This window comes from Symphalangus syndactylus, chromosome 15 (assembly GCF_028878055.3).
Source record: "Symphalangus syndactylus isolate Jambi chromosome 15, NHGRI_mSymSyn1-v2.1_pri, whole genome shotgun sequence".
Taxonomy (NCBI): domain Eukaryota; kingdom Metazoa; phylum Chordata; class Mammalia; order Primates; family Hylobatidae; genus Symphalangus; species Symphalangus syndactylus.
In genome coordinates, this window is record NC_072437.2 from 17,521,757 (window position 1) to 17,538,216 (window position 16,460).

The 16,460-nt window shown below is 40.1% G+C and overlaps 1 protein-coding gene across 5 annotated transcripts; it reads left to right on the forward strand.

Moving 5' to 3' along the window:
- Nucleotides 1-7,724: 7,724 nt before the first annotated feature.
- On the forward strand, nt 7,725-15,763 carry TEX30 (testis expressed 30). 5 transcript variants are annotated; one of them, XM_055244430.2, is made up of 6 exons: nt 7,754-7,858; nt 11,453-11,527; nt 11,998-12,228; nt 13,539-13,590; nt 14,395-14,600; nt 15,295-15,763. In XM_055244430.2, the coding sequence occupies exons 2-6, from the start codon at nt 11,513-11,515 to the stop codon at nt 15,472-15,474; spliced, it is 684 nt and encodes a 227-aa protein (XP_055100405.1). In that variant the 5' UTR covers nt 7,754-7,858; nt 11,453-11,512; the 3' UTR covers nt 15,475-15,763. The 5 variants fall into 5 exon arrangements, with proteins under 5 accessions (XP_055100407.1, XP_055100408.1, XP_055100405.1 ...); XM_063618665.1 differs by lacking the exon at nt 7,754-7,858 and adding an exon at nt 9,372-9,680; XM_055244432.2 differs by lacking the exon at nt 11,453-11,527 and having other exon boundaries at nt 7,725-7,858.
- The last annotated feature ends 697 nt before the right edge of the window (nt 15,764-16,460 follow it).

Genomic DNA, 16,460 nt, shown 5'->3' on the forward strand with positions numbered 1-16,460 from the left:
GCTGGGAGGCCTCAGGAAATTTACAATCATGGTGGAAGGGGAAGTGAATACATCCTTCTTCACATGCCAGCTGGAAGGAGAAGTGCTGAACAAAGGGAGAAAAGCCTCTTATAAAACCATCAGATCTTGTGAGAACTCACTCACTATCACCAGAACAGCAGCATAGGGGTAACTGCCCCCGTGATTCAATTACCTCCCACTGGGTCCATCCCATGACACATACAAGAACTACAATGCAAGATTGTTCCCAGACCAAACTGAGAGTCAGGCTACTATTTCTCGTGGCCCAATAACAAGATGCAGATGAACTGGAGAGGAAGAGAGTTTTTATTTCTGTAACCAACTACAGGGAGAAGGCCTGGAAATTATCACCAGACCAACTGAAAATTAGAAAGTTTTCCAGAGCCTATATACCTTCCAAGCTATATGTCTATGTGTAAGTATGCATTCATCTAAATACATAAGTGATTAACTTCTTTTAATCTATAACTAAGGTCTGAGTCTTGAAGACCTTCCTCTGGAGCCTCAGTAAATGTACTTAATCTAAATGAGTCCAGGTGCTGGGGTGATTACCCTTATCTTGTCTCCTGCTAAATCACGAAGGTTTAGGGAATTCCTTCGGACTCCCAATAAACTTGTTTGTGGAGGCCTTGGGAGTTTATTCAGGCCCCCAGTAAAACTTGTTTAATCATGCCTTAAGGTTCAGGAAAGACCTAGGCAAAACTCTTGGTGGGCTGTTGTTACATTCCAGCCTTTGTATAAGGACACTGGCTTTTAACATTTAATTTAACCACTCAGTCAGTACTGAAACAGTTGTATGGAGGCCTGTGTTAGTGAGACCTGGCCTGCCACAAGGTGAGATTTCGGTAGGGACACAGCCAAACCATATCACCATCCTTTCATCAGTCTCCTGAACCTTGTCATGGGCCTATCTGTGCACTGCCTTATAAAATTCAATTTTAGCAAGAACCCTGCTAAGTCAGTTTCACAAAAATCTCCCGTCCTCCATATGTACCACACTTTGAATCTAATCTGCTTCCTCATCCTCTACCATCCCCCAGGTCATGTCTGATCATGCTGGCCTGTTTTCAGCTAGAATCCCATTTGGTCCATTTAACCAGAATCTCTGTTACCCTGATGCATTTCCTCTTAGTAATTTTCCATCCACTGACTCCCTACCCTGCTCCTTGGCTATAAATGCCCATTTAACCATGCTGTATTCAGAACTGAGTCCAATCCTATACTGAAGTTTCTTTTCCCCTGTTGCAATAGTCCTGAATAACATCTGTTTTTTTACCACTTTAACTATTGTCCAGCTCTTGTTTTTCTTCGACATTTCCACTCGGGTTCAGAAATAGAACATTGCTTAGAGGTGACCACAGTGCCTCCCCTTATCACATTTCCTCTCTGCTCCCAGGTAACCACAAACATGATGGCTGTGATAATCTTTTTCTTGCTTTTTAGTTTTACCACCTACATATACTTCCCTAAGCAGTAGAGTTTACTCTTGCCTATTTTGAAATTGATATAAATGGAATTATATCAAATTTTTGTTGTTGTTACTTGCCTATATTTTTTTTTTTTTAGACAGAGTCACACTCTGTCACTCAGGCTGGAGGGCAGTGGCACGATCTTGGCTCACTACAACCTCCACCTCCCAAGTTCATGCGATTCTCCTGCCTCAGTCTCCTGAGTAGCTGGGATTATAGGTGCCTGCCTTGCCCGGCTAATGTTTTGTATTTTTAGTAGAGACAGGGTTTCAGCATGTTGCCCAAGGTTGTCTCAAATTCCTGAACTCAAGTGCTATGCCAGCCTCGGCCTCCCAAAGTGCTAGGATTACAGGCGTGTGCCACCACACCCAGCCTTATTCATTTTTTATATGTGGACAGTACTTCACTATATAAATATGATCACTTTATTTTACCATTCCATTGCAGATGGACATTTGGATTCCTCTCATTTGGGGGAAATGTCAATCAGTGCTACAGCGAACATTCCTATTCATGTTTCTTGGCCACATTTGATTAGAAGTGGAATTATTGGGTTATAAGTAATGTACATCTGTCATTTCACTAGATAATGTTAAATGACTCCAAATTGGTTGTCCCAGTTTATGCTCTTTCCAGGGCTCCACAGAATTTGCAGTTGTTTTACTTTCTTGCTAACAGTTGATACTATCAGACTTACAAATTTTTTGCCAATCCGATTGGTACACAATGGTAACACATTATGTTTTTTCATTTCTCTGATTATTAATGAAGCTGACCATTTTGTGTTGCCTTTCCTGTAAAATTTTTAATCTTTTTAAATTTTTACTTATTTTCCTACTAAGTTGTTCAACTTCCTGCTGGATTCATAGACATATATTTTGGAGTTAGTACTTTGTGGTATATGCTGCATACATCCTACTTTATGATATGTCTTAGACTGTCATTTCAGTGTCTTTTAATGCTCAAAAGATTATGTTTTTTGTTTTTTGGTTTTTTTTTTTTTTGTAGAGACAGGGTGTCACTAGCTGGTTATTTAATGTAGCTAAGAAAACTATAGATTTTTATATATGTTCTGTACCCAACCCCTTAACGAACGATTTTATTAGCTCTAATACATTTCACTTGTTTTTTTCTCAAATACAATCATATTTGAAACTGACAGTGTATCTTTTTACCATATTTATAATCTTACTTATTTTCTGTCCTTACTGCATTGGCTGGAAGTTCTAGCATAATGTTGAATGATTGTGGTGACAGCAAGCATTCCCATTGTCTTTCAGACTCCAGTGGTATATCATTAGTCAGGATTCTCCAGATAAATATGACCAATAGAAGGGTGTGTGTGTGTGTGTGTGTGTGTTCATAAAGATTTATTTTAAGAAATTGGTTCACACAATTATGGAGGCTAGGAAGTCCAAAATCTGCAGTTAAAGTCCAAAGACCATTAATTAGGCTAGAAACCCAGGAGAGATTAGTATTGCAGTTCAAGCCTGAAGGCTGTCTGCTGACAGAATTCCCTCTTGCTCAAGGGAGGCTAGTCTTTTGTTCTACTCACTCCTTCAGTTAACTGGATGAGGCTCCCCCACGTTACAGAGGGCAATCTGCTTTACTCACAGTTCACTGATTTAAATGGTAATCTTATCCCAAAACACCCTCATCAAAACATGCAGAATAATGTGTGACCACTTATCTAGGCACCCTGGATCAGCCAACTTGACACATAAAGTTAGCATTACAAATGGGAATTCGTTCAACAAGTCTTGAGCACCTTATATGTGCCAGACATTGTACTGTGCTCTAAGGATAGAGAAGTGAACAACTGCTGTCTATTCTGAAAAAGAATGAAAATTAACAAGTAAAAACTAATCAAGATAATTATGGATTGTCATAAATAAAAACAGGATATTATAGAGAAAAAGTGGGGTAGATAGTGGTGGCTACTTTAGATTGGATCATCAAAGATACTACAGATTTTTCAATGTTGAGTAAAATGTTTGGTATAGTTTATGATAAACAACCACTATTAAAACAATACATTTCCAATCTAATACTGACTTATTTCCTTTTTCAATAGGAAAGGCATTAAATTTTATTAAATGTTTTTAAGGCATCTATTGAAATGCTCATGTTTTATTTGGCTTTGTTTTTGCTGCATTAATCTGTAATGGATTACATTAATAGCATTCTAATTTTTGAAACATTATAAAACCCCAGGGTTTAAAAAAAAAACCCAGGGTTATTACATATTATTATTTTAATACATGGCTGAATTAATTGCACTAATATTTAATTTAGGATATTTCAAACTATAGCCCACAGGCCAAATCTGAGCCACCACCAGTGTTTGTACAGCCTGCAAACTAAGAATGATTTCAACATTGCTAAGTGGCTGAAAAAAATAAAAAGAAGAGTATCTCATTACATGTGAAGCATATATGAAATTCAATTTTTGGTTCATAAATAAAGCCTTTGTATTAGTTTCCTATTGTTGCTATGGTAAATTACCACAAACTTATGTGGTTGAAAACAACATAAATTATTCTTTCACAGTTTTGGAGGTCAGAGTCTGAAACCAGTTTCACAGAGCTCATGTCAAGGTATTGGCAGGGCTGATTCCTTCTGGAGTCTCTGAGAGGGGAAAACTTTTCCTTGCTATTTCCAGCTTCTAGAGCTGCAGTCCTTATATTTCTTGTCTTGAGGCCCCTCTTCCATCTTCTTAGCCAGCACCTTGGCATCTTCAAATCTCTCCGCTTCTGTCATCACATCGCCTTCTGTTCCTCTGAATGGCACAGCAGAATTATTCATAATAACCAAAAAGTATAAACAATTCAAATGTCCACCAACTGGTGAATGGATACTCGAAAATGCTGAATACTATTTGGCAATAAAAATATATGAGTTGTAACAAGGTACAAAGTACTGATGCATGTCACAGCATGGATAAACCTTGAAAACATTAAGTGCAAGAGGCTAGAGGCACACGACCATACAGTGTAGGACTCCATTTATATGAACTGTCCAGAAAAGGCAAATCCAGAGAGACAGAAAGTATGTTAGTGGTTGCCCGGGGATAGGGGTAGGAACAGAGAATGGCTGTAATGCCAGTGAATCCCAAAATTGGAGCTCAGCCTGAGAGGGTTCTTGACTTTGCACAGGAAAGAATTCAAGAGCAAACTGACAGTAAAATGAAAGCAAAGCAAGTACATTAGAGCAACAAAGCACAGGAAAATTGCTTCTGGTAAACTGAGCAGGGCTACCCCACAGGCAGAGTAACACTCATGGATTGCTGGCTAGCTATATATATATATGTGTGTGTGTATATATATATATATATATAATATATATATGCATATACATACATATATATGTATATACATATAATATATACATATATAATATATACATATACTATATATACATATATACATATATTATATATACATATTATATATACATATATGTACATATTATATATACATATATGTACATATTATATATACATATTATATATACATATATGTACATATTATATATACATATATAATATATGTACATATTATATATACATATATAATATATGTACATATTATATATACATATATAATATATGTACATATTATATATACATATATAATATATGTACATATTATATATACATATATAATATATGTACATATTATATATACATATATAATATATGTACATATTATATATACATATATAATATATATATGTACATATATAATATGTATGTATATATATGTACATATATAATATGTACATATATACATATATAATATATACATATATACATATATTATATATTATATATACATATATACATATATTATATATTATATAATATATGCATATATCATATATTATATAATATATGATATATCATATATTATATATTATATAATATATGCATATATCATATATGCATATATTATATATGCATATATTATATATCATATATACATATATTATATATATTATATGTATATATAATATATGTACATATAATATATGTATATATAATATATGTACACATATTATATATTATATATACATATATAATATATATACATATATACATATAATATATATACATATACACATATATCATATATACATATTATATACACATATATCATATATACACATTATATACACATATATCATATATACATATTATATATACATATATCATATATGTATATAGACACATGTATACATATATACATATATGTATATATACACACATATACACGTGTGTGTGTGTGTGTGTGTGTATAGAGAGAGAGAGAGAGACGGAGTCTCGCTTTGTTGCCCAGCCTGGAGTGCAGTGGTGTGCTCTTCTCGGCTTTGCAACCTCTGCCTCCAAGGTTCAAGCAATTCTCCTGCCTCAGCTCCCGAGTAGCTGGGACTACAGGTGCCTGCCACTACGCCTGGCTAATTTTTGTATTTTTGGTACATGTCGGGTTTCACCATGTTGGCCAGGCTGGTCTCCAACTCCTGACTTCAGGTGATCCACCCGCCTTGGTCTCCCAAAGTGCTGGGATTACAGGCATGAGCCAGGGCGCCTGGCCACTGGCTGACTATATTTATACCTACTCCTTCATCGTACGCTAAATAAGGGGTGGGTTATTCATGAATTTTCTAGAAAAGGGGTGGGGAGTTCCCCTGGAACTGAGGATTCTTCCGTTTTTAAACCATATAAGGTAAGGTCTGGGCATTGCCATGGCATTCGTAAACTGTCAGGGTGCTGGTGGAAGTGTGGTAGCATGTTCATGTATTATAATTAGTGTATAATGAGCAGTGAGGGCACTAGAGGTCACTTCGGTCGCTGTCCTGGTTTTAGCTGGCTTGGGCCTGTTTCTTTAGAGCAGTTTTGGCCTTTTTTTAGGGCATCCTGTTCTGACTGGATGTTGTTTTGCTCAGCGGGTGGTGATCAGTGTTTGGAAAGTCCTGCTGATCTCCTACCTCAACTGTAACTATGCACATACTTTTCAGGGGGATAATGGAAGTGTTCTAATGTTCTTCAATTATAGTGATGGTTGCAAATGGTTTTAAAATTACTGAAAATCATTGAATGGTACACTTCAAATGAGTGAATGTTATGGCATGTAAAGAAATTTTTTTTAAAAACACAGCTAAAAAATTAGGAGACAAAGAAGTATTAAGACTTTGTAATTTGGGGAAACACTTGTTATAAATGACAGTGACTATGTGGTTTTGTGGAATGTATTTCCTTGTATGTACCGTGACAGAAAAGAGGGCAGGTGCCAACTGCACTGGGCTTGGGGAAGATTCATTCATTTAAGAAATTTTTTTTTTTCTGAGCATTATTAATACACAAGAGGTTCACGGTTAAAACAAAAATTTACAAAAAGCAACCCTGTCTTCACCTGGGAGCTTATAGCGCAGTGAGGAGACACAGATACATCCATAGCTCGTGAGGTGACCGGGCAAGGACAGGAAGAGCAGGGAGGCGATCAGGGGAGGCCTCGCTGTGAAAACCACGCGCCCTGCCAACCCCCAGGAGACGCGGCCCACGCTGGGAGGGAGCAGCCAGGACAAAAGCCGGTCGTCGTGGGGTCCCGCCTGGTGGGTGGTGGTGAGGACAGCGAAGTGTGGGCTGCCCTGGGCCTCCAGGGAAAGGAGCCAGATGGAGAGGGGAGATGTGGGGTCCGATCGCGTGCCACAGCACAGGCCACTGCCGGCCGCTGGCTTTGGCAATGAGCGCAGAGCCTTTGGAAGATCCGGGGGGATAGGCTTCCACAGCATCCACGTGGCTGCGGCGTCGCAGACAAGGCCCAGGCGGGGGCAAGATGGTACGAGGCGACCATTTAAGTGATTGTTACAATCATCCCCGCAAAGATAACGGGGGGCTTGACCCCATGTAGAAGTGTGCGAAGCGGTTGGATTCTGTCAGCGTTTGACCTTAACGGGACTAACGAATCGACTATGGGTGTGAGGAAGAGACTGGTCAGAGCTGATCGCGCCTCGGAATGGAGTGGTGGCTGGGATGCGGAAAGGCCCCGAGTGGAGCAATCCTGGGTGAGGCGGAAACGGGAGCTGACTTTCCAGCCGTCTGCGTGCTACTGAGGCGGCGGCCACCCTGGCACCTTCCCCTAGCTCCGCTCGTCCGCGCGTACAGCCCAGGGATGTGGCGGGCTGGGAGACTCACGCTCCCGGCATGCTCTGCGGCCCGGCCCGCGCACCCGGGGGCGTGGCCTGCGCGCGCGTGCGTCGTAGCCAAACGCTGTGGCGGGGCAGGCAAGGCGGTGGCTTCGAGCGCGCTAGTTAGCTCCCTGAAGGGAGTGACGGCGATTGGGTGCCCGCGGCCACTTTTGCCTTCCCGGGTAAGTGCGGCGGTGGCGGTTGGCGCTGCCGGCTGACGGGCGGCTTCCTGGGAGACGGGGAGAGTACCCGGCAGGCCCGCCTGAGGCGTTTGAGGCTCGCGGGCGTCACTCCTCAGGGGCGTCTGGTCCGAGCCGGGAGGCGTTCCGCTAAGTTCGGTGCCCGTGGGCACCAGCCGGTGGGGGCTTCGTCCGCTTTGCCGAGTAGGAGGGCGTAATGTGGGGTTGGTTCGGGCGGGGAGAGCCAGACGGGGCCAACCTGGACCACGTCAGCCAGTCCCGGGTGACTGGCTCGAAGCAGCCTCGGAGTTGAGAGGGGTCGTCGGGGGCGGCCCGCGGCGTAGCCCCGGCAGCGCGCGTTTGCGGAGAGAACGGATCCCGTGCCCGAGCGCCGCCGAGCCCCGCACGCCCGTGAGACCCGCTTTGAATTTTCTGTCCATGTTCGCTGGGGTTGTTGACCCGACCCCCTGTAAGACTCGGACTCAACGTTTTTGTTTGCCCCACGACAGCCAGCGTAATGCTGTGGACCTAACAGGGCACGAACGTTTGTAACTGAAAGTTGAAGGGGCTGTGGCGTCTCCGTCCCGTGGCGTGGGAGGTGATCGCCCAGCCCTTGTGAGTAGGAGTTGTCCTAGAACTCCGCCGACCGCCCAGCTGGTGGAGCCGGCGCTCCGGATGCCACTAGCGCTGGCGTTTCGTGGGCGCAGCACCTCTGGCCGGTCATCTTCACCATCGCCGTTGAGGGCACTGAGGCCGGGCCAGGCTTCAAACCCTGCCCTCTCTGAACCTAAAGCCAGAGATGAAAACCCAGACGACAGTGGCCTGGCGTGGTGGCTCACGCCTGTAATCCCAGCACGATGGGAGGCCAAAGCGGGTAGATCACCTGAGGTCAGGAGTTCAAAACCAGCCTAGCCAACATGGTGAAACCCCGGCTCTACTAAAAATACAAAAATTAGCCGGGCGCGGTGGCGGACGCCTGTAATCTCAGCTACTCGGGAGGCTGAGGCTGGAGAATCTCTTGAACCCGGGAGGCAGAGGTTGCAGTGAGCCGAGATTGCGCCACTGCACTCCTGCCTCAGGGACGGAGCAAGACTGTCTCAAAAAAACAAACCCAGATGACCTAGAGCAGGTTGCTTGGGGATTGTCTTATGGGGCATTTTCCATGTTTCTGAAGAAAACCAGCATGTGTGCACCAGCCGTGAAGAACACACTGTGCATCGTGAAGTCTGAAAAGTAGTAAAGCAGACCGGGAGAGGTGGCAAACGCCTTGGGATCCCAACGGTTTGGGAGGCCAAGGCAGGGGGTATCTCTTGAGCCCGGGAGTTCAAGACCAGCCTGCGAAACATAGGGAGACCCTCGCCTCTACAAAAACATTTACAAATAATTAGCGGGCGTGGTGGTGAGCGTCTGTAGTCCCATCTACCCAAGAGGCTGAGGCGAGAGGATCGCTTGAGCTCAGGAGTTCGAGGATTCAGTGAGCTTATGATTGCGCCACTCAATTTTCCGGCCTGTCTGCCGGAGCGAGAACCTGTCTCAAAAAAAAAAATAGTGAAGCATTCTAAATTAAGATGGTGGTTGTTTACATGCATCTAAATTTACTGCTTCATAAAGTTTCTCACTAAACTTACATTAAGGTTATTTAAAAACAAACATAAACCTCCAGCAATGGGAAAATAGGAAAGGAAACGCTGGCAATCAAATAGCGGGCTCTAAAACATGTATGTCTTAGCAAACCCTGTATTAACCACAGAATCTTCAAACTGCACGGAAACTGGCAGCACTGGACAGCTGTGGTACTGGGAATGAAGGTGGTGTGGTGCAGAAGGTGGGTGTAAGGAGCTTAAAGAAAGATGATTTAGGTGAAATCTGAGAAGCAATTGGATATCCAGATCCCCTTCCCCATTTCACGCTGTTGGGTGACTGCCTTTCCCCTTGTTAGAAGACTGGATGGAGGCTTATTCTCTTGAGAAAGTAAAACAGAGGATCTTTGAACTGAGAAACCCAGGCATAATTATGGGGCTGCATGTATGAAGATAGGGACATTGAAGCTTGAAGTCTTTCATCTCCTTTATCTCACTCAACTTCCAAAACTTTTGCAGTCAGATCAGACTAATGCTCTCCAGGCTGAAATAAGAGAACTCTGCACGCTCACACACACAGATGGGGAGAGGTACATAATAAGTTGGTTATGGTGGTTTCTAGGAAGTGAAAGGAACTTGGTGACTGGGGGAAGAGTGTGAGGAAACTTCTGTTTACATTGTCTTTTAAAATGTACTGTGTACACACGATACCTATTCAAAAATGAAATGTATTCTTCACCTCAGGAAGATCTATGAAAAAAAAATTATGTAAATTATGAACAAATACTTTGACTTCTGTTTACATTTTTTTAATGTACCGTGTGCACATGATACCTATTCAAAAATGAAATGTATTCACCTCAGGAAGTTCTATGAAAAAATTCTGTAAAAAATTATGAATAAACCCTTTGACACAGCGATTCCTTCCCCGGGAATTTATCTTATAAATACACTCGTGTGAAAATAAGTACAGTGCTATATGGAAGGATAAGTAAGAAGCAGATAATATTGATTACCTTTGGAGAGGGAAATCTGATGGCAAGTCAAGACTGGAATGAGTGAGACTTTTTCACTACATATTGTTGGTACCTTTTGAACTTTAAACCATGTTATTGTTACCTATTGAATGAATGAATAAATAAATGTTCATGGGAAAAATGGGTAATGGAGATCCTGATGTTGGTAATATCCTAAACAATACAAGAGCTCTTAACATAGGAAGGAATGCTACAAAACAACCCCAAAATTTCAGTGGCTTACATTTCATGCTCATGGATCTTCAGATCAGCTGGTGTTCAGATCTTGGTTAGACTAGTCTGGACTCCAGACCAGTTTTGGGTTCAGATCTGTTCCATGTGTCTTCATTTTGAGACCCAGGCTGAAAATGCAAAACCACCTAGAGCATGTTTTTCTCATGGCTGAGGGTGAAAGTTCAAAAGGGCTTCTGGAAGTTTGCCATGCCTCAGCTCAGAAGTCACACATTGAAATGTCTACCTACATTCCATTAGTTAAAACAAGTTACATAGCCAAGTCCAAAGTAAACAGAGTGAAGACATACATACTCTGCCTTCTGGCAGCACTGTGAAGTTCCATGACAAGATGTGGATGGGTAGGCTTGGGAACTGTAATGATGAAGAAGATGGGTTAATGGAAAGATGCTGAAAAATTAAGTTTAGGATAGTTGGTTTAGAATGAAGATTCTTACAAAAATGTGTATTTATACATTTTTACATTATCATTTTTTGCCAAGATACAGCATCCTACTTTGATATGAATTACCTTACAAGTTTCCATGTCAAAGTACCACCTTTGTTTTATCTTCTATAACATCTACCAACCCTGCACCTGGCCCTCTAACCAATTCTGAATGCCCATAGAAAAATGTACATGTAAAGACACCAGATTTTAGGGAAGTAATTCTAAATGTTTATTTTAGCTACTGAATGTGTTCACTCATAGTTTTTGTGTCATATCCATGTCTGCCAACTCACCTTTCACAACAGAATCTTCTTTTCAGGGAGATGTCCTTTGCTTCTCAGATGTAAATGCACTTTAAGTTTGTTATTCAACAGTGAAAATGAGTCATACAGAGGTAATATTTTCGTATGTTCTGCATCTTCAGGGTTCCTGGTTTTTTGTTTGTTTGTAATTATGTGGCTTCAGAGTAATCTTATTTTCAACTTTCACTGTGGGAGGCAGTATAGCATAAGTGGTTAAGAGCGAGGAATCTAGAGCAGACTACCCTGAGTTTAAATCCTAGCTAGCGGCTATATAACCTTGGGCAAGTTACTTAATCTGCTGTGCCTTATCTATAAAATGGGGATAATGGTAGTGCTTGCCTCATAGAATTGTTAGAAAGGTGAAATAAGTTAATACATATAAAGCACTTATAATAATACCCGACACAGTAAGCACTTAAATACTGTTATTAATATCACTACTTTTTATTTGGAGGCTATGACTTGAAATATGAGCCTCACAGAGCAAACATATATATAGCTGTTCAGTTGTCTTAATAGGCAAGAAAGTAATTTTTGATCCCTTTATTCTCTTGAATTCCAGGTTAAATTAAAAATACCTTTTGGAAATAAATTACTAGATGCCGTTTGTTTGGTACCTAACAAGAGCTTAACATATGGAATAATTCTTACACATGGAGCATCAGGAGATATGAATCTTCCTCATTTGATGTCACTGGCATCCCATCTTGCATCTCATGGGTTTTTCTGCCTGAGATTTACCTGTAAAGGCCTTAATATTGTACATAGAATTAAGGCGTATAAATCAGTTTTGGTAAGAAAATTTCTTTATATTTACTTATAACAGAATTCTGTTTGAAATCTTTAATAAATATAAGATAAATTTTATTAGTACTCATCTAGTTTAATTTAAAAAATCTTTGAATGAGTATATTCTTAGAAAACGCATCAGTACATGAAAACTTTTTAGTCGTCAGATTTCCCTTGTCATCAGTTTCCATGGAGATGAATGCTTACATCATAAATGTTCCTCCGTGATATTGCCAAGGAAGCTACTTATGATTTTTCTCACTGGAATTATGTAACTTTAGCACATCATTTTGGCATTCTAGAATATTTCATCTACCATATTATGCATGTATAAATATGATACTGTTTTCTGTGTATGTTATTTAGAAACCTTGCTTAAAATCCTGGATAACACTGCAGTTTCTCTAAATCAAGCTCGTCCAACCCATGGGCCACATATGGCCCAGCACAGCTTTGAACGTGGCCCAACACAAGTTTGTAAACTTACTTAAAACATTATGAGATTTTTTTTGCAATTTTTTTTTAAGCTCATCAGGTGTCATGAGTGTTAGTGTATTTTATGTGTGGCACAAGACAGTTCTTCCACTGTGGCCCAGAGAAACCAAAAGATTGAACACCCCTGATCTACATAATTTCAAGCTTACTAATAAGTTTTTTAGAACTTTAGATGTTGGCCGGGCGCGGTGGCTCACGCTTGTAATCCCAGCACTTGGGGAGGCCGAGGCGGGTGGATCACGAGGTCAGGAGATTGAGACCACGGTGAAAACCCCGTCTCTACTAAAAATACAAAAAAATTAGCCGGGCGTGGTGGCGGGCGCCTGTAGTCCCAGCTACTCGGAGAGGCTGAGGCAGGAGAATGGCGTGAACCCGGGAGGCGGAGCTTGCAGTGAGCTGAGATGGCACCACTGCACTCCAACCTGGGCAACAGCGAGACTACGTCTCAAAAAAAAAAAAAAAAAAAAGAACTTTAGATGTTAACATTATCAAATTTGGTATTAGTTGGAAGCCTTTGCTGGCCTTTTTAAAAAATAATTTATTCTCTAAAAAATAGTTTAGTGCTTAAATATTTTAGTAAAGGTAGATTGACTTTTTTCTCACATATTTGCCTGTATTACGTAACATGTGATTTAATAGTGAAGGCATGACCAGAAGAGGAAGGACTGCTTACTTCTTTTAAGAAAAATCCCTTAAGATTTTCTGGTTATCTTTGCATAGATATTCATACATTTCAGTAATGATGAGAAACAATATATCTTGCCTTTCCAGTGGAATATTTTATAGGTGAAGAACTGATGATTTCTTTTATTTTTCTAGAATTACCTGAAGACATCAGGAGAATACAAACTTGCAGGTGTTTTTCTTGGAGGTAAGTGCAATACTTGTGAATACTTGTTAATTACCTGTTTTAATATAGGAATAGGTAATGGAGAATTAAAATTAGTTGATCATAGGGAGCTAATTTAAGGATTTTTTTGTTGTTTTGGTAAGTCACCTTTTTAATGTTAAAAGCACTTTATATACTTAGAGCAAACTTGAACCTCATGTATATGTATTATAATCTGAGCTTCTCTCCTTTTATTCATATCCCTGAATCATCCTCTTGCATATGATGATTCCTTTATAATGATTGTCCTTGTCCTTTTAAGTGTTCTTCAGAAAAATAATTGCCTTTTTTTTTTTAGCATTTGACTTAAGGTCAATTTTTAGCTTTTTTTTTTTTTTTTTTTTTTTTTTTGAGATGGAGTCTTGCTCTGTCACCCAGGCTGGAGTGCAGTGGCGCCATCTTGGCTCACTGCAGCCTCCACCTCCGGGATTCAAGTGATTCTCCTGCCTCAGCCTCCCAAGTAGCTGGGACTATAGGTGTGCACCACCATGCCCAGCTAATTTTTGTGTTTTTAGTAGAGATAGGGTTTTGCCGTGTTGGTCAGGCTGGTCTCAAACTCTTGACCTCAGGCGGTCTGCCCACCTAGGCCTCCCAAAGTGCTGGGATTACAGGTGTGAGCCACCGCGCCTGGCCTGGTATTGCAACTTGTTAATTGCTGCCTTTTGGAGTTAATTTGTTGGTAAACAGATATGATGAACAGTAAAAGATCCAATTTGCCTACACCATCACTGCTACTTTATGTGAAAGTTTATATTTCAAACTGAACTTAATTTTAATTGATTTTAGGTCGTTCAATGGGCTCAAGAGCAGCTGCTTCTGTAATGTGTCACATTGAGCCAGATGATGGTGATGATTTTGTTCGGGGTCTCATTTGTATTTCTTACCCACTGCACCATCCAAAGCAGCAGCATAAACTCAGAGATGAAGACCTCTTTCGTTTAAAAGATCCTGTACTGTTTGTGTCAGGCTCAGCAGATGAAATGTGTGAAAAGGTGAATTATAACTCAATGTTTGTATGAATGAAAGAGAATGAAAGGCAGAAATATCTTGGGAGCAAGGTACTTCTGGCAACAGTCTCTTTTAAAAATTGCTTATTTGACTAATGCTAGTTTTGTGTCCTGGTTACTCTGTTACTTTTGAGAACCTAAAAATATAAGTATAGTGACAAAATTTGTCTCCCTGGAAATAGAGTTGGTAAATGTGACCCTTTCTTGGAAAATGAAGGATTAATATCTGAATCATCTGATTTCGGGATTACTACACTGTAGATTTTTTTAATCATTTCAACATTCAGGCAGATTATTTGTTATAAAATACATTCTTGAGAAAGGGTTGGCAATGTCTACACATTACTAAATATTAGCCCAATATTATGAAACAACTTTGTATTTCCCAGAGCGTATAATTTGCTTGGGAAAAAGATTTTTGGGGGAAGAAATTTTTTTATTCCAATTTATTTAACATTTTATTAGTAATGAATGCTTGATCTGATATTGCTACAGCTGAGAGAAGTGGACTGCCACTTCTATGGACATTTCCTCACACATTCTATTGCCTAGAAAGTTGTCTGTGAGAAAGCATTTAATGAATACTTGGGAATGAATGCCAGTATAGGCAGGGGAGAGAGGACCTTTTATTAAATATCAACAGAACATTAGTCTAGTATCCTCTTCTTTTTCTCTTTAGAACTTGTTGGAGAAAGTGGCACAGAAAATGCAAGCTCCCCATAAAATCCACTGGATTGAGAAGGCAAATCATTCCATGGCAGTGAAAGGACGGTCGACAAATGATGTTTTCAAAGAAATAAATACACAGATTTTGTTTTGGATCCAAGAAATTACTGAAATGGACAAGAAATGTCATTAGTTAAAAGCCATGTTATCTTGAGTCCACATACAGCTAATTTGATAAAGAAGAGTATGCCTCTCAGCATTGTGAGATATATTTCAGACTAATTTGATGTTCTTTAATGTTCCCTTATTTTTGAAACACGTTTTAAATGTGAAATTAATGTCCTTCACAAAATGTCTTTTGAAAGCACTGTTACAGTTGTATAAAGATGATGTAAAAATATTGAAGGTGGTCTACATATAATTTATTTTCATTAGTATAGTTAAGTTTTGAAAAAAATTAAACATCTGAATTTTGTTACAGAGGTGCTTTTGTCTTATTGATATGCAACTGAGAAATTTTGCAGAGCAGCGTTATCTTCAGAAAAGGAAAACATTATGGTTAATCTAGTCAGATTTATAGAATGCACACATCTCTTCACCTTTTAATCTCAATGAAAGGATAGGAGTGGACATATGTTTCAAATATGGGGACCCTGAAGACTTTTTAGAATGAAATAAAGATCTTTAATTCAAGAAGTGTTCACTGAAGACTTATTACAGGCAAACCTCATTGGGTTTGCAAAGATGAATAAAAACTTGGAGCTTACAACATAGTGTGTGAGGCTGGGCATGGTGGCTCACGCCAGTAATCCAAGCATTTTGGGAGGCTGAGGCGGGCGGATCACTTGAGGCCAGGAGTTTGAGACCATCCTGGCCAACATGGCAAAGCCCTGTCTCTACTAAAAATATGAAAATTAGCCAAGTATGGTGGCTCGCATCTATAGTCCCATCTACTTGAAGGATGAGGTGGAAGAATTGCTTGAACCCAGGAAGTGGGGGCTGTAGTGAGCCCAGAACACACCACTAGACTCCAGCCTGGGCGACAGCGTGAGACTGTGTCTCAGAAACACAACATAGTATGTAAAATCAATAGACCACTCTGATTAAAGAGAGAAATAATTGCTAAATTGTAGTACTAACATCTTTGCTATATCATCTATGCAGTTGGGGCACTTAATT

Coding starts and splice junctions, on each gene's coding strand:
- TEX30 (XM_055244430.2), top strand. Junction 12,229..13,538: donor AGGCGTATAAATCAGTTTTG/GTAAGAAAATTT, acceptor TTATTTTTCTAG/AATTACCTGAAGACATCAGG. Junction 14,601..15,294: donor CAGATGAAATGTGTGAAAAG/GTGAATTATAAC, acceptor TTTTCTCTTTAG/AACTTGTTGGAGAAAGTGGC.